We start from the raw sequence: 18970 nt of genomic DNA, 5'->3' as shown, positions 1-18970 counted from the left end.
GCAGGATTCCCTAGTTGTACTCCAAAAATGTACCGAAATACTAATATAAATAAATGTATGTTTGCCCAAAATATAAACTGTACAAATACTGATGATCCATCACAACAATGTATAACTGTGTATGGAGTAACAACCACACTGTATATCAGCAATACCAAAACCTGTCCTGAACTAAAGGGAAACCCGAATTCTCAATGCATTAAGAAAAAAAAGATAATTTAATAAATTTACATCAAGAAACGCTACATTTAACAGAAAATTGGAGTGCATTTAAACTTTTTTTGATATATATATTTATGGCAACAGCAAGCGTGTCATGTGGAATAAGAAACACTTTACAAGGTGAAGTTATTGTAAGGGGCTGAGCCACAGTGTATACCAACTACGGCCACAGTGATATGTCCTGTGACAAAAGCCTTCCATGAAGAAAGAAATGCTCTGTGATGATGACACACGGAAATTAAATCAGTCAGTGAGACAGAAAAGCAAAAATATCTAAAGGTAACTGATGAAGCAAGAGATGCAGTACCTTCAGCAAGTTTTCAAATAGTATTTAAGTGTACATATTTAGACAGAAAAATGAACCAAAGTTCAACAAAAACAGGTTTCCAAAGGAAATATTCACAATAAACAGCATCATGATTCTAAAGGGAAACCCAAATTCACTGTACATCAAGAAAAAAAGATCATTGAAGAAACTGACATCAGGAAACGTTGCAGTCAACAGAACATTGGGGTTCATTTAATGTATTATTACCATAATCATTATTGTTATTAATATTATGTCAACAGCAAGTGAGTCATATGTCACGATTAACAGCTTCTAAGGTGAAGTTATTGTCAGGGGCTGTGCCACAGTGTATACATAGCGGTTACGGCCACAGTGATACATCTTATGACAAAAACCTTCTTCCGTGAAGAAAGAGAAACTATGATGGTGATAAGAAAACTAAACCATCAAGTAAGACAGGAGGAAGTGATGCAGTTTCCTTGGCAAATACTGAAAGATGTAATAATTGTGCAAGTTGAAACATTAACCAAAGTTAAACAAAAGAATAGGTTTCGAAAGATAATGTTTGGAATAAACAGCAGCATGATTTCATATCTGTACCCTGAAAAGGAACAGAAACAGAAATATAAATATACATCTGTTCAATCCAAACAAGACCAATAGTCCATCGCAGTAGGCCGGGGTTATCGTACAAGTATGTATCACTGTGTATGGAGTAACCACCACAGTGTAAAATGGTAATACAAAAACCTGTACTGAACACACATTAAGAAAAAGACACGATCATTCATGAATTCAAGAAAGTTGCATTTAACACAATATTGGGAGGTATTTATTCATTTAGTTTTCATTTATTTATACAGCAACAGCATGCAAGTCAAGTGTAATGATAAGCAGTTTATAAGGTGAGGTTTTTGTAAGGGGCTGAGCCTCAGTGTAAACAATGGCAACCACAGCAATGCATCCACTGACAAAAACTTCCTTCTGCTAGGAAATAAATGCTGTGCATGGTGATGACCTAGAAAAATGAAAAAGAAAAGCAAAGATATTTAAAGGTTACTGGGGAAGGAAGGGATACGGTTCCTTTGGTAATTATTTAGAGTTAATTGTGCATATTCATTTAGAAAGTTAAACATGAATTAAGTTTAACAAAGGTATTACCTAAAATAAACAGCGGCATGATTTTGTTGTTGTACTACAAACATTTACAGAAATACAAGTATGAATGTATGTTGGCTCAATATAAACAGTACCAAATACTGATGATCCATCACTTCAGGCCAGGTTTTTTGTACATGCATGTATCACTAAGTTTTCATTTATTTATACAGCCACAGCAAGTGAGTCAAGTGTAATGATAAGCAGTTTATAAGGTGAGGTTTTTGTAAGGGGCTGAGCCTCAGTGTAAACTATGGCAACCACAGCAATACATCCAATGACAAAAACTTCCTTCTGCTAAGAAAGAAATGCTGTGCATGGTGAGGACGTGAAACAGAAAAGTAAAGATATTTAAAGGTTACTGGGGAAGGAGGTGATACGGTTCCTTTGGTAATTATTTAGAGTTAATAATGGTGCATATTCATTTAAAAAGTTAAACATGAATTAAGCTTCACAAAAGTTGAGGTTTCCGAAGCTATTACCTGAAATGAACAGTAGCAGGATTTTGTTGTTATACTCTAAACATGTAGAGAAATAAAATTACAAATGCATAACTACTCAATACAAACAGTAGAAATACCAATGATCCATGTCTTCACGCCTGGGTTTTTGTACTAGTATGCATGACTGTGTATGGAGTGGCAACCACAGTGTGAAATGGCAATACAAAAACTGACTATGTGAGCAAATCGCAGTGGCTGGTGGAAAAGATGGAGAAGATGTTTTTCTTGTAACAAAACCTTACAAAAAGTACAGCATTATGTGTTCGTAAGAAAAAGAAAAGAAGCACAAAATATTCACTGTCACAACAGATACAGACATACAGAGAGTGTAATACTGTGAAAGGAGACGCACAATTGTGGTATCCATGATCTAATTACTGAAGACTCCCACCTCACTACTGAATTCATCAATTCAAAAATAGACAGTCACACTGGTCTTCACAATCCTACAAAATTTGTCATTTAATTCTGACTTATTCAGACAAACTATTGTTGTGTTGCTTATTGCAAAGAAGGAAGTGGTTAGACTGGGTTTTTGCACTGTAATGTGTCATCGTGTATACCGGGGGGGCACAGTGATTCACACAATTACAAAAACCTGACTGTAAACAAAAGCTACTGTGTGCTGTGCATACAGTTAGAAACAGATGTTGTTTCTCAATTGTCCATTTTTATTATACCTATTTAATCATTACACCTGTTTTTGTGTCTAATAAATAAAAACAATCATTCAAAAAATGACTAAGATTTTTTCTTCACATAACATTTTCTTGACCTGTTTTTCTTGACCCATTTCTATCTGTTATTAAAACACAACCTGAAGCCATTTCTCCATATTTGTGGAATATGTCACTTTTGAGAAGTAGCAGAGTGGTAGCAAGGCTGCTTCATTTATGTTGGCCAAAACTGAGTTGAAATAGTTGATGTTATGAAGCTCTTACTCGGTCTCTAACACACCGTTTTGATCAAGGATATCAGAAATATGCAGGATGACTTTGTCTTGAGTTTTTAAAATCTTACTTTGAGTTGATTAATGGGAACAATTTAGATCTCCCAATTATTCTTTTTTTTTTTTAAAGGTTAATAAGGAATTGAGCAAACTGGACTGAATACATGTCAGTTTGCAGGGTGGAGTTTTTGTGTACAGCCATACCACAGTGTAGAATGGTGGCCACAGTGATACATCCTTTGACAAAAACAACTATCCACTTGGATGGTGTTTCTGTTACAGAAATCAAGTAGCTGAGATGTAATAGATATGATTGGATTATATCATGTATAAACTTTGTGTGGCAAACCAGTTCTATGGGGTTATTGCATGGTGCCATGATTGCAGCTTCAATGATCTTATTTTCATTTATGTGTTTTCTTTCAGTTGTGTGTGTATGTGTATTGAATTAACAAAGAATTGTGTCTGTTTAGTGAGAACAATCACATAAAGAACAAGAGTGACTGAATATTGTGTTCTATGATGCAAAGGTTTTTGTGTGGCTGTGAGTCACTGTGTGGGGTGGGAGCCACAGTGATAAATGGCAATGCAAAAACCTGGCTTGACTCAAACTTTTAATTATCAGCTGAATACTGGAGGGGGGGGGGATCAAATCTTCATGTGTGTTCATGAATATATGAATAAATATTTTTACATAGATAGACACAGATATAAAAACTGGTAGAAATAAATGTTGTTTGTATGATGATGATGATGATGATTCAGAAAAATGAATGAGTTTCTTCATCCTTCATGTGTCTAACTAAACTGCCTTTGAAAAAAGAAGAGATCTGTGGAGACTGAGAATAAGTCACAGCCTTTGGACGCCAGGAGCTTAAAAGTGATACAGTTGTGTTTATGCAGTTTATTGTTTTTTTACGAAACCAAAATAGATTGACATTACACTGCTGAAAAGCTGGTCTAAGCTAGACACTGACCCCAGATTTTTAAGTTGATACGAATAACTGAGAGGCCAACAGTGGGATATAACTACATAGCAGTGAACACTTGTGGGCCAGTCTCCTCGGCTTAGATCTAACTTAGGTCTCACTGTCCACTAACTTCTCAGTAGAGTGAACTTTGTCCTGTTTTGCGCTGCAACACAGAAACACATCTTTCTATCACTACATGGTCAATTTAATGTTTATTAAATTCCATAAGAAATGTTAGTAAGTCTTCACACATTAGTATGATTACACTTTAAAAAAGTATGTGCAGCCTCTGTACATCTTGGACCTGCGGTTATCAACATGCTTGCTGGTTAACATTTGTGTAACACAAAGGAAACAATCTTCACCACAACAGGTGTTTCCGCATCCATTTGACAAACTGAAACTTTGGACTGCAAGCCAAAAGCTCAACCAGCACTGGCAATGCATCTCTCAAAGCAGTCCATGTTTTCATATCGACTTCTTCAATATGTTCACTCGAATTTAACATTTTTATTTCAATGTCTTATTTTGATATACTTTTGTAACACAGCTCATTTGAGTAGAGCAAAAAATGTGTCTAGTACAGACTGCTTGACTGTGAGGAAGACATACAGTGAGAGAGACTTTGGATGAGAAAAGAAAGACCGCCATGTGTTCCACGGAGTAAACTAAGATAAGACAACCCTCATCATGGCCTCTGACTTTATGTTCTGTCATTAGATAATGAAGCAACACCTGCACGTTTGCTCAGGCAGGCAACTTGAGCTGCTCTGCTGCTGCCCATGTTGCCTGCCTCACACTGTACATGCCACTTGTCAAATGTACCCCTCCAATCTGGAGAGTCTATTTAAGCTGCACAGTTCCCGTCAGTACCCTTGCTCTCTGCCTCTACTTGCTGTCCCCGCTGCCAGTTTTTCAGGCCCTTCACCACCTAACATCTACCTGTGGGCTCAGTCATCGGTGCAATATCAAACTCATATGCACAAGGAGTGATGAATCGGAGCCCGGACGCTAAACTTCAGTTCTGTCAGAACCACTCTCGTCAAAACGAGACGAGAAACAGAGATGAATTTCAGAAGCTTATTCTGAATGCATACAATTGTGTTTGGCGGTATGGCTCTGTTTGGAGGAAGTTCCCGACTTTTCCATGAGCTCCATGGAAGCCAAGACAGGGAACAGCAGCATCCTCAAGTGGAGTGCCTTCCATTTGCTGTAAAGGCAACAAACCCCCCCCAACAGACCATACCGGAATGCAGACCAGCCAATTGATTAGTTGGAACCAGGGTATCCTACCCCCCCAACGATTTATTAGCTACCAATGTGTGTCACCATTATGATTAGTAGTAGTAGTACAAAAATAATTATTAAACCGCGACTAAGCTTGATGTTAAAAGGTGGAACTGCCGTAGGCCTACATTACCACAGACTGAAATGTGATGCGAGTATTTAATTGGGGCAAGCATTGAACTCAACCACTTAGGTACACCATAAAAAATATAGTCGGTCTCCACAGCAGCGACAGCGCTTTGCGGCAGGGCAAAGCAGAGCAACATCCAAGCAAAGCAACATCCAAGCAAAGCAGAACAAGATTCAAGCAAAGCACAACAAGATCCGATCCAAGCAAGGCAGAGCAAGATCCAAGCAAGCAGAGCAACATCCAAGCAAAGCAGAGCAACATCCAAGCAAAGCACATCCAAGCAAAGTAGAGCACCATCCAAGCAAAGCAGAGCACCATCCAAGCAAAGCAGAGCAAGATCCGATCCAAGAACAGCAAAACGAGATCCAAGCAAAGCAGAGCAACATCCAAGCCGAGCAGAGCAACATCCAAGCAAAGCAAAGCAACATCCAAGCAAGCAGAGCCTTTAACACACTTCACCTGACCCACCTAGGAAGTTAAAGTCACCGTGAGCTTGCATATTTTGCTATCCACACAATTAAAAAGCCATAAAGCATAACACAAATGACCTCTGTCATTGCTGTTCATGCCATCAATTCCAGGAGCGGTTTCAATGATTTGACTTCATCCCAAATTTATTTTCGATCTTAATCAGCATCTTTCATGCAAAGTTAAGCCCTAACAGTGGCTCTTGTTTTATTTAAACAGAGGCACAGCTGCACAAATTTTATTTATTTTTTTTAACTCCAGTAGGCAGCTATTCTAAGTGGAAAAATCTTTCAATGACCCATTGAAAACTACCTTCCCAACAGCACAAACTCCAGCTAGCTGAAAACATCAGCTTATAGCAGGTTTAAGTAAAAATAATACTGTAAATACTGAAAATCAAGCTGTGGCAAGATGACACGTAAGCATGGCAACTTGGCATCAACAGGGCATCACAATGGCTTGAGTAAGCAGAGAAACAGGATGCTGTTTATTTTCAAACTTCCAAGAAGACCAGCAGCCTCCAAAATGAGAAGAGGCAAGTGCTTCCTAACACGAGCACATCACATGCATAAGTCGTATACAAATAGCCAGAAAGCAACACTCAGTATTTGCAGGCAAGAAACTAAGGGAAGAAAGAAAAGCCTCCAGTGTTTCCTGCAACATATGTTTTCTCAGAAGTTCATCCTGCACCAGTACTTAAATGGACAGTTTGCTCTTTTATCAGCTCACAGCTGAAATCAGCTTTTACAGGCTGCTTCTCAAACAGAAGGAAAAAAGGACAACGCTCCTCCTGAAGGGATTAGTTGTGACATCAACCGTGGGGACGATGGCTGAAATGTTTTGATGTCATGCAAATTAGCATGCCATTTGCTGTGCAAGAGCCAATCACGATCAGGCTGGTGTTACACGAAGTGCCGGACGCTTGTCCACAAAGCATCACAGACATATGCTGTAGAACTGGCTACAGATGTCAGATCCTTTAAATCATCGAGTGCATCACTGATTTCAAGTTCCAGCTTGTGTTTATGCTCAAGCCTTTAAACACAAAAACTGTTGGACGCATTGTGCTTGAAATTGTCCCCTAAATGGCCCCAAAGAAACGAGTGAGGATGGCAGGGATTGTTTGGACGGGAAGCACAAAGCCAAGTTGGCCAGTACGTATGATTCTCTTAGTATATGAGCATCGCAGCTCACACAGCAGTGCTCAGGAGAGCAGTATGTATCCTTATGATATGGTGTATTTGTAGCTTAGAGTACTGGCTTTATAGAGCATAAAGAACTAGCTCTCAGTTATAGAGCGTTAAATAAAGGATTTCCCGTTAGTGGCAAATAGCTGTGTATTTCTGGACAAGTCTCTTTAAATCGCTCCATATGAGCGTCTGTAGAGACCTAGATTTAAAAACCTGAGGGAAAAATATATATATATATTTTTTTTAAACCCGAGCCACCTAAAAATGTATCCACTGTTTAAAATTTATAATTCCCAGAGCTCATTTACCAGTTGAATAAATATTCAAAGGTAGTTCAGTCAGCCAAGTACACTTAGGCTCCATTGTTTAACGATAGCCTAAGCTAATCAGCCTCTTACTGTTGCTTTGTTAAGCAAAAAATGCAGCTAAGTAAGTGAAGTTTCACTGTAGGTCTCTGGAGGTTGTTATACAACGAAGTGCATTCTATATCAAACAGGGTAGCATCCTGACGTTCTTCTTTTCAGGATCAAAACCTTTTCAGGGCCTATCAACGATGAGCCGAATTAATACAAGCAGAACATACATGAGCAATAATAATCACAGTGGATCTACATGATGAGATCAAATCGACCACAGCCACGGTTGGGCTTCATTCACAAAATGCTTTTTGTATTTCATCCATTCTTCATCCATTGAGCATGGGATTTCAGTTCATGACACCGTGGTCATTTCAGCAGCAGAACAGCTCTGACTTTAGCATTCTCCATGCACAGAATTGATTCCAGGGCTCTCAAGTCTCACGCAATGAGCGTGAGACACACGCATTTCAACAAGTTCACACGCTCACACGCCACACATGCCATTTCTCACGCTGAGAAATGATCAACTTCGTCGCACAGAAATTCTAATGGCCTATACTATAAACGAGTTAATGGCAGGTTACTGTGCGCTCGTACAGCTCAGAACTATAGCTCTGGTACAGCTGTCTTGATTTAGCAACCCATCGGCAAATCACAAAATACAATTTCTCAGCCAATCAGAAAACAGAATTTCTTGTTGCCGGGTGTGAAATAGCTTTCAGCTGCAAGCACGCGTCCCATGAATGCACAGCGGACATAGCCTATTATGCTCTGAATGCGTGCAGAAGTTGTAGACGAGCTGGAGGTGGAAGAGAACCGTCAGGATCATCAGCGGGTCATATCTTCATTTATTTTAATCTTTTATTAGTTACTATAGTTTTCCTACTCTTCGTAAAAGACCAATACCTGCCGATTAAAGTGTTCGTTGGAATAGTAGACCTAAATATTCAGCACACACCCTTTGACATGAGCAACTTAATGAAAAATAAAAAATATGTAGGAGTGTAATTAGGCTTCCGTGGTTAATTTTTTTCAAAGGTGACTGGTATGAGCAGATTCCCAATAAGGCTATCTACAATTGCCAAACTGCTATTAGTTCTGCCACACTGAAATGCTGATGCAGAGAGGGTTTTTTCCATGGTGGGGCTCAATAAAACCAAGACCAGGAACACGTTGGCTCTGAATGGAACTCTGTCATCCATCATGACTGTGAAAATGGCTGACATTGAGCCACAGTGCTTTAAATGGGAGCCCCCAATATCAGTCATCAAGCATCAAAATCTGCCACAAACACTTACAACAACACTGATAAACAAACACACACACAGAGGGACTGCTCAAGGGGCCCATTTGGGGTTATGTTTGTTTTTCTTAATTTAATTTGTCTGTTTTTTTGTTTGTTAAGACTTTGCATACCTAAAACAATTTATTTTAAAATATAGCAGAATTTAGTGTAAAAGTGAAGATTTGTGATTTTGGTATAAATAAACAATTTTCTTTGTTCTTTAAGTAGCTAGTTTATGGCGATGGGATACTGCAAGGGACCCCCCCCCCAAAAAAAACCCGAAAGAAACCCACCCACGCACATGGCCCGGCCCCTGCCCCGCCCGAATCTCACTCCAAGCAAACTTGAAAACTTGAGAGCCCTGTTGATTCTCCCTCCACTGAGTTCACAGTGAAGCCCTGAAAACTTGTCAATGAATCTCTGGTTTTATTATAAAAAGCAATCACTTCACTTTACCTGGCAGCTTTGCATTCAATACAGTGGGAAAAATAAAAAAATAAAAATAGACTGCTGGTGGATAAACGAGCAATGCTGTAGCTAGCAACTGAGAGGAGGAACTAGTCCAAACAATGTTTTCAACATTGACCGAGGAAAGGCAATAATTGTTAATCCTCTGACTCACATCAACTCCCACTGTATCCACAGGCACAAGCACTCCACACCCCGACACGACAGGTGGCGCTGCACCCATCAGACTGTAATGCAGACAATACCAATCACAGCGTGTAGCGCTTGAGGCGCGCGCTCCACCTTAAGGCTCTAGCATGGTTGCCGCGTCTGCTAGCGCGAGCGGTGTTGATGACGTCACGATTTCGTGCCCGCCATGTATAGTGGCGCAAGCAGCGCAAGTCGATGCGTCAGTAGTTGCAATTTTCTCCGTCACAGAGGTGGCGCTGCTACGTTAAGGTTACCGCTACTCTACAACCACGAAAGTGGAGAAGAAAACAATGCCTCTGTCAAGAGCAAGAATACTGTAATTAATGATACTGCTGCAGTTTTCGGATCATTTTAATTTTTTAATTCAGTTAATATAGGTGAAGGTTTGAAGCCCCCGGCATCAACAGAGTCTCTGCCCTCTTCTTTGCCTTCACGTATCTGTCCCGTAGCTTCTTCCACACATTCTTACAGAACTCTCCCTCTTTCCCCAAAGTTCTGCCAATCTCTGTGCACCAGTTTTGGGAGTTTACGTGCTCCCTGTGCTGTTTCACTGCAGTTTCGTACAGCTGCCTGTACAAACGCACCTCCTCACTGAGCCTGGTCTCACATCGGTCCATCCAGTTCGTTGTTCTCGGCGCAGCCAAGTTACAAAAATCGACTGGTGCACGACAACGCGCTGCGCCGTCTTTTCAAGGGAAGCGCCATGCCTGAAACGTCATTTTGACGTCACGGTGCGACACCGCCGTGACAGACGCGGCAACCATGCTAGCGCCTTTAGAAGCAACACCGCGAGGATCCAACGGACCAATTAGGAGGATGGCTTGTAATCCAACTGCGCTGGCATAAGCCCGCGCCACAGCTACAGTCACGCAAAATCATGTGAAATCGGTGTAAAATAAGCCGCGTGTCTAACCGCAGCAAGCCCTGCCACGTACAGGAGCCCGCCGCGGCCTACCTTGACTCTGACCGCGGCGCGCTGTGACAGCCCGCCCGGTGTCGCGTCTTGGCTCGGCTGGATTTGGGAAGGTCGGTGTCCTCCACGCGTCCATCTCAGCCGAATCTCCGAGTTCTCCGGCAGACTCACCGACTCCGCCGGCAGCGGGGATCCATGCCGGACGACAGGGTAAGCAGCACAATAATAATACTAGCATCGGCGCGTATGCTAATCGGAGCTACGTCTTGTAAGCAGAAAGCAAAACTTTTTGCCCCTACGCAGGGGAGCTGCTGTGGAAGGCTGCAAGCAGAAAGCAAAAAAAAGCAGTGACAGCAAACCAAGTTTAAATGAAGTGCCCCAAATGCCAGCATCCAATTGCGAGCAGCAGCTGATTACCCATTGAGCGCAGCTGGTTGTGGACAGCCATAAGGGTTGGGTCGGCGTCAGCCAACAGGCAAAGGGCGCGTTGACTAACGTGGTCTGCCAGAACTAACGCGGTGCTACATTTATATTCTTTAACAGAGACTTATAAACATTCATATGTGAGTTGTCTGACTGAATTGTTTAAGTGTCTGCTGCTGTTTTAGACTGGGAATGCATTTGTCATGTGACTCTTTGCATGATGTTATCTTTGTCTCTATACTGTAGAGGCAAGCCACCCCTGGTCTTGATTTTTTTGCATTTGTTTGTCAGAATATACACTGATGGTGTCAAAACTATTTAGCAAAGGGTTTTTAATCTTCTCCAGTCTTATGTGGATCAGTTCTTTCCCTGAGGTTATCAGAAACCGTCTTTATTTGTGCCATGATGCAACCAAAAAAAGCTGTTTTGAAGCTTTTTGTGGGGAGCGATTTTGATTATGTACTACAAAGTGTGCATACAACGTGAATCCTCCAACTACAAAGCTACCTGGAGAACAGAACATTTAAATATAATAGATAGATATAAATCTTGGTGTGCTAAGTTTATCTGAATGGTGAAAATGTTCTTTTCTGTCAATAGAAACAAGTACCACCATTACAAGAGATTGAGCAAGAGACGATGGTCAAGACAGCAGTTTTGTGGGATTATGGCACTTGTCTAGGAGCTGATCACTGGGTACGCTTGTTAACATTTATCAGGAGCAATTAAAGACATACTTTATCCTAAAAACTAAAAAACACAATGGCCCAATAGAAGTTAGAAGCTGACTATTTCTCTCCAGAGACAAAGCCCTCTGCCAATAAATTCCCTTGTTTCGACTTTTTTGGCTGTGTTGACGATGTTTTTGAAGGCAACTTTTGGGCAGAGGGTGTGCAGACACCAGTTAATCACAGTCAAGGCAGGTGTGAAGATATCACACTCGTGCACAGTCACACTCGTTCATCAAAAAAAAAGTTGACTCACATCAAATTTGCAGAGCACTCTGCCAAAGAGTCTTGTGGATGTGTTTAGTTTTTCCTTTGGAACATAAATGTTGTGTGACAATCAGTAAATCATAATGCTGTCACAACTGACACATTTGAGATTTTATCTCCAACAAGGGAAACAAAAAACTATAAGAAGCCACAAGAAATCTTATTTCCTGTCTGACAACCAGTATAAGCTTTCCCAAGAGGGCAGCTTACCTATGAGAACTAAATCAGAACTGTTATGTTATATTGATCTCATGGTAGAAAATTTCATGATTTTGTGGTACAGCTTCTCACTTCTGAGGTACACTAGCCGGAAAATATGTGACATATATGTGACAGCAGAATGTGTTGCTGACCTTTGTCACAGAGAATGTGGCTACTTAACAAACCATTGTTTATTAGCTTTGTTCTCACTAGCTGTTTGGTAAGGTTTAGAAACCAATTAGACTTAGTGAAGGTTTAGAACAGATCTAAAAAAAAAAAAAGAGCCTCTGCTTTTTAATGAATTATTAAACATTTCAAATGGAAACTTAGTAGACTAAACACTTGCAGAATTGCTGTGTGGTTGAGTGACATGGCTAGATAAGGTCAACATGAACATAGAATACTTATTAAAAGGAAGACCGAGGGACAAAAAATCCAATTAATGACAATAACATTTATTGGCTGTGTTCAGTGTCTGTGTGAGGTCCATGCTGTTGGAAATGGACAGGAGAGGAAGTGTGCAACCACTGTTACTGCTGCAAGCAGATATAACTTTATGTAACTCAAAGAGGAAATGAAAATCTCAAGGGAGAATGCTCAGAAATAGTACAGTGTGAATTGCTTTGGAAGCAAACCTGTATCTTATTCTTGATTCAAACTAAATATGTATTTGTATTAGCAGTAGACTGTAGTATCTCACTGTGATGGCTACTTTGACTACTGGGGGAAAGGAACACAAGTCACTGTAACATCAGGTAAGAATGATCCAAAGTATATTAAGTCAACAAAATCCAATATTGTTTTCTGATTATCACTGAGTTTTTCTTGATTTTGTTCTCCACGTAAGCTACAGTATAATCCTTGTTAAAAATTGAAGCTCTGGGTCAGTGACGGGTATGTTCTAGTACTCTGCTGATAGTGTACAATAACTTATTAAATGACACAAGTATGTGAGCTATTTTTGCACTCGAGTTCTATTGAAATTTGTCACTGTGACAACTACTTTGACTCCTGGGGAAAAGGAACGATGGTGACTGTCACATCAGGTAAAAAACAAAGCTTTTTGTCATCGCACTGTAATTGTAATAACTTGACTCTTTAATTTGGCATTTTTAGACCTCAGACTCAAAGATGCCTAATTTTGTATGTTGAATGTACTCATACTATACACTGTGACAATGCTTTTGACTACTGGGGGAAAGGAACGACGGTCACTGTCACAACAGGTAAAAAACAGAAGGATACTTTTTCTTGTATTATTCATTTTAGAGAGGTACTTATTACACTGGTTGGTGTGCCATATTCCCACCTAAGTGGCATCACCAGTGTCTTTGAGGTGATGGTTTTTGTATGTTGGATATGTTGAAACATTACACTGTGACGACGCTTTTGACTACTGGGGAAAAGGAACCACAGTTACTGTGACATCAGGTAAGCCGATCTCAATTTTTCTGTCGAATGTTTAGATTTTGTTTTGAAAACAGTATTTTTTTTACTTTTTTTAAGAAATCCAGTTGCGACACAGTGTTATCCATTCATTTCTGAATCTGCCGACTCAGTTTGAATATTGTACAGTTCAAGGAAAATATGCCAAAGTTAAATAGTGATAAAACAGTCTGTTACAGAAATTATATTAATCAGTTAGCAGGTTTTAGTATGGGGTAGTTGATCATTTGTTGTACTGTGACTACGCTTTTGACTACTGGGGAAAAGGCACAATGGTCACCGTCACCTCCGGTATGTAATATCCTCGTTTTTAATTTGAGAAATACATTTGTGATTACTTGAACAAAACGGCTGACACAATAATTTGTCAAAATGTGACTTTGTTGCTGTTATACACAGCTGGAGGATATCTTTACAAAGATGTATTAACTTTGGATAGATTTGCGAATATTATCCTGACCAAACTATGTAGTATTAAATAACAGGATGTAACGGTTATGGGTTATTGTTGGAAGTGTCTGTTGACTCTTTTTACTGTGACTACTGGGCTTTTGACTACTGGGGAAAAGGCACGATGGTAACAGTGTCATCAGGTAAGACTATTTTAAATCTACTGTATGGTGTGTTTTACATTTCTAAATGCCAAGTCTTTGTCGTAATATAATTCTTAATATGTAATTCAAGGTAAACACAAGAAATTCCTAAACCGCGATATTGTTAAAAGTGATGTTAATGGTCAGCGTGTTTTGAGTGGGTATCAAAACATTTTTGAGAATTACTAAATATGAAATTGTCCTGCGCTGATCGTTTGTCGATTAGTTTTTTATACTAAGAGTTAAGGACATTCGGCACTGTGCTACGGTGCTTTTGACTACTGGGGAAAAGGCACAATGGTCACCGTCACCTCCGGTATGTAATATTCTCGTTTTTATTTTGAGAAATATATTTGAGATTACTTGAACAAAACGGCTGACGCAATAATTTGTCAAAAATGTGACTTTGTGGCTGTTAAACACAGCTGGAGGATAATACTACAAAGATGTGTTGACTTTGTATAGATTTGCTAATATTATCCTGACCAAACTATGTAGTATTAAATAACAGGATGTAACGGTTATGGGTTATTATTGGGAGTGTCAGTTGAGTCTTTTTACTGTGACTACTTGGCTTTTGACTACTGGGGAAAAGGCACGATGGTAACAGTGTCATCAGGTAAGACTATTTTAAATCTACTGTATGGTGTGTTTTGGATTTTTAAATACCAAGTCTTTGTCGTAGTATAATTCTTAATATGTAAAGCCTAAAAGTAAACTGATTTACAGTTTTTAAAAAGGCAAAAAAAATCTAAATTCCTCAACTGCGATATTGTTAAAAGTGATGTTAATGGTCAGCCTGTTTTGCGTGTTTTGAGTGGGTATCAAAACATTTTTGAGAATTACTAAATATGAAATTGTCTTGCGCTGATCGATTAGTTTTTTTATACTAAGAGTTAAGTAGATTCAGCACTGTGCTACTACGAAGCTTTTGACTACTGGGGAAAAGGCACAATGGTCACTGTAACATCAGGTATGACATTTTATTGTTTCTAATAACAGTAAAAAAATTGTATCCATATGAATTAAATATATATGGAATTCTTTAAACCTTGTTGTGAAATCTAGTTGTAACGTAACTCTGCAAACAGGTTTTAATTTTATATTTAGTCTAAAAAGTTTTAAAGGCAAACTTTGTGAAATGATATGACGGAATGTGATGTTAATTAATTTTTGTTAAATATGTGGATAACTGGGTTTTTCAGCATCTGGGGGGAAAAGACCGTAGTAACAGTGTCTTCAGGTAGGATTTGAACTATTAAGTATCACTATGTAAAGACTCACCGTAACACTGTTCGCAAATGCCGTATTCCAAAAATTCATTTTAATGGTGAGTGTGGATGTTGGCCGGTTTGAGTGGTTTTCATAAAACTTTGAAATTAGTTAAATGCATAAAACGTTTAGAAGAATTTGGTTTTCAACATTCATGGATTAGCTTCTTTTTAAACTGAGAATGAAGTAGATTGAGCACTGTGTTACTATGCTGCTTTTGACTACTGGGGTAAAGGTACAATGGTCACCGTCTCATCAGGTAAGCACAATCTACTAACGAAAAACCACTAAATTTCAGAGAAAAATAAAAGGTTTTTGTAAGAATGTGCCATTAACTGTTTGACAGATATTTATCACTTAATACCTTTCCTCACCCGTGAAAATAACAAGTCTTAGTCGAAATTGTGCGTTGAAAATAAATTGCCAATTTTCTTTATTATTTAAAAAAAGCAAACAAATTTTAGCATTGGGTAATATTAATCTTAATACAATAAAATGACTAAAGATGGGAAAACTGAAAAAAGTCAACACTTAATGCTTTAAAATGTCAGCATTAACACTTTTTAAAAAAAAATTATTTTGGTATCATTGAATCATTATTGAATATCATTGAACCGACTTCTCTTTAAATAGAACCTTTAAGATGAGAATATTAAGAGAATGTTTCAAAGTTCACAAAAAATTGTTGGTAGTTATTTCATTTCTATTTGCTTGTTTTGCTCAAACATTTCTTTTTTGCTTCCCCAGCGGCTTCGACAAAGCCTAGTGTATTTCCTCTGATGCAATGTGGTTCTGGCAGTGGAGCGACGGTCACCCTTGGGTGCCTTGCCACCGGTTTTACTCCCTCCTCGCTGACTTTCTCATGGAAACAAGGCAGCACCGCTTTGACTGACTTCATTCAGTACCCTCCAATACAAAAGGGCAGCGAATATATGGGAATCAGTCAAATCCGAGTCAAGAGACAGGACTGGGATGCAAAACAGCGTTTCGAATGTGTCGCGACTCATGCTGCAGGGACTGGACAGGCTCCTATCCAAAAGCCAAGTAAGACTTATGCTATGTAACCAATCATTACTTTTTAGTGTCTTATTTAGATTGTAAGTGGTTTGCATGTTTCTCAAAATTCAGAATGAAAAAACAAGTTGAAGGCTTTTAAAGAAAATGCATCATTTATAAAAGAACTTTTGGATCAGTTTTGTAACGGATTATTGACAGTGAATTTGGGCATAATACGTTGTGAGAATCGGTCGGCTCTGTCAACGGATTCAGTGTTAATTTGATAAATCAATAGTCTACAGCATGTAAAGGTGATACTGGGCTAAATACAGTACTTGTAAATTCTAACACAAAAATGTATACAGCCATCAATTGCATGTGCTTACTTTCTACATTTAGAACTGGCAGGATAAACTGAAATGAAAATGTTAGAGTATCTGGAATATTAAGCATCTGACTGTCTATTTCCATCCTCACTAGTATACTGAACGTCCCCTGCAGCTGTCAGAGACTATAGTAGTGTGTTGTGCTTCTTTCCATCTATCTGCATAATCCCAGTACTCCCTCTCCCCTGCCTGTCTCTATTTTCACTATCTGTTGATAATTAACATAATTAACATTCAGATTAAGTCTGTGTTTGCTTGCCAGTCAATGTATATGCAGAAGTGAGCCTCAGAGCTCTGCTGTTCATTTAAGTGAAAGTGAAAATTTTATATTTTTCTTTGATTTCTTGTGCCCACTTTAGAAACAAGATTAGTTGCATAATTATGTGCACCTATGTGTTCAAGTTACAGTACATATACAAACTTTGTTATACTGTACCATTGTCTGAAAAAGAAAATATTCATCAAATGATAACAGTGGCACATTGTTTACCTGGGCTTCTGCATATATATGTGTGTATATTTCTTGCTTCTGCAAACATATATTTGTGTATGTGTTTGTTTTTCAGACGTGTATTATCAGTTGCCAGAGCTTAAAGTGTGTTCGTCCTCTGTTGAGGGAAAAGAGGAGACATCCTTCTCCTGCTTTGCCAAAGATTTTTCACCAAATAAATTTGAGTTCACATGGCTGAAAGATGGCAACAAAATCAACAACATAATAGATGAGATCATTACACCGTCTGGAGACAGAAAATTCCCCAATGGAACAACATTGTACAGTGCAGCAAGTTTGCTCACAGTGAAGACCGCTGAAATACCTTCTAATGCAAAATTCACATGCGAGTTCAAGGGGAAAGGGGAAAACAACGCAGAAACTAAAGTAGAAGAACATGTGACCAACAAAGAAAGTTCCTCTGGTGAGTAAAACGATTACTTTTTTGTTTGATTTCACTTCACATTGATTTGCAATATGACTTGTAAACAAGTTCTGTTCAATTCTTCATTCAGGTGGTGAAGGGTGTCCCACAGCAGATGTGGATGTAAAGATCATAGACCCAAAAAGTGAGGACATGTTTTTGAAAGGAAAAGGAGTCTTAACATGTGAAGTCAAAGTAAAACGTGGTAAATTGGACAAGATTGTATGGGAGGATGAGAAAGGAAAAGAACTTGTTTACGTCAATAAGTCTGAATCATCAAGTATATTGAAAGCCGAACTTGATATCAGCTATGGTGAATGGACCAGTGGAATTAAGCGCTTCTGCAGTGTTCATCATAGTAGTATGTTAGAGCCACTGAAGACATCTTATGAACGCATGTCTGGTAAGTATACTGCTGCCCATTTCCCAAATTGCATTTGTTTAATCCTTTGTGTTATGACAACAAACTCATTGTTTTTTGTCAGAGTATCTTTTGCAGTATAGATTTAATTCTGGACTCTTGTTGTTGTTTTTTTGTGCTTGCAGGAACACCTGAGCGTCCTTCAGTGTTTATGCTGCCTCCACTAGAACATATTAGAAAAGATGTGGTGATCCTGACTTGCTATGTGAAAGACTTCTACCCGCAGGACGTTTTCGTGTCTTGGTCTGTTGACGATATGGAACCAGACTCTGAATTCCTGATCAATACCACAAACCCCATAGAAAATAATCATGGATTCTTCTCAGTTTACAGCCAGTTAACCCTCAGCCTCGAGCAGTGGCAAAAGCGTGACGTGGTGTATAGCTGTGCTGTTTCCCACGAATCTATTACAAACTCAAACAAAGTCATTGTCAGATCCATTGGACACAGAACATCTGAAAGTACCAACCTGGTCAACCTTAACTTGAACGTCCCTGAAACGTGCAAGGCCTAGTAGATGTCACTCTGTGTTTTTGTTGTGTCTTCTGTTGTTTGACGTTTGCTGCTTGTGATATGACATTGTGTTTGTGTGTTATTAATGCAGATTCAAAATAAAAAAAAAAAACTAAAAAAAAACACTTGACAACTGTGTTGATGTGTGTGTCGCTTGCACTTTATGTCTTCATTTAATCCATCTGTTTCACTGTATGTTTATCTTGTGTGGAGTGTTGAGTCAGTGCTTTCCTTTCGTTACATGTATTAGATATCTAGTGGCTGCAGATACCCGCATGAATAAGTTTTACAAAATTGTAGAATATTGATACACAGAAAACAGTGCTAACAAAGCTTCTGCAACCTGTCTCTGCATGTTTGCTCTACTGGGTCTTGCAATCCCAATAAGACAAATAACAGTTGAACTATTGGTCTGTGGTCTCAAAAACA

General features: G+C 39.0%; 1 protein-coding gene across 1 annotated transcript in view; it reads left to right on the top strand.

Moving 5' to 3' along the window:
• LOC142371908 (immunoglobulin gamma-1 heavy chain-like) overlaps window positions 1–18663 on the top strand; it is a 72551-nt gene extending 53888 nt beyond the window's left edge. Inside the window, exons 3-7 of the mRNA XM_075454648.1 lie at window positions 13977–14039; window positions 16059–16355; window positions 17260–17607; window positions 17699–18010; window positions 18154–18663. Coding sequence (XP_075310763.1) covers window positions 13977–14039; window positions 16059–16355; window positions 17260–17607; window positions 17699–18010; window positions 18154–18542 — 1409 coding nt within the window. The 3' untranslated portion in view covers window positions 18543–18663. The remainder of the gene's footprint in view (window positions 1–13976; window positions 14040–16058; window positions 16356–17259; window positions 17608–17698; window positions 18011–18153) is intronic.
• The last annotated feature ends 307 nt before the right edge of the window (window positions 18664–18970 follow it).

Source organism: Odontesthes bonariensis, chromosome 21, assembly GCF_027942865.1.
Source record: "Odontesthes bonariensis isolate fOdoBon6 chromosome 21, fOdoBon6.hap1, whole genome shotgun sequence".
In the NCBI taxonomy this organism is placed as follows: domain Eukaryota; kingdom Metazoa; phylum Chordata; class Actinopteri; order Atheriniformes; family Atherinopsidae; genus Odontesthes; species Odontesthes bonariensis.
This window is presented reverse-complemented; position numbering and strand designations above follow the sequence as displayed.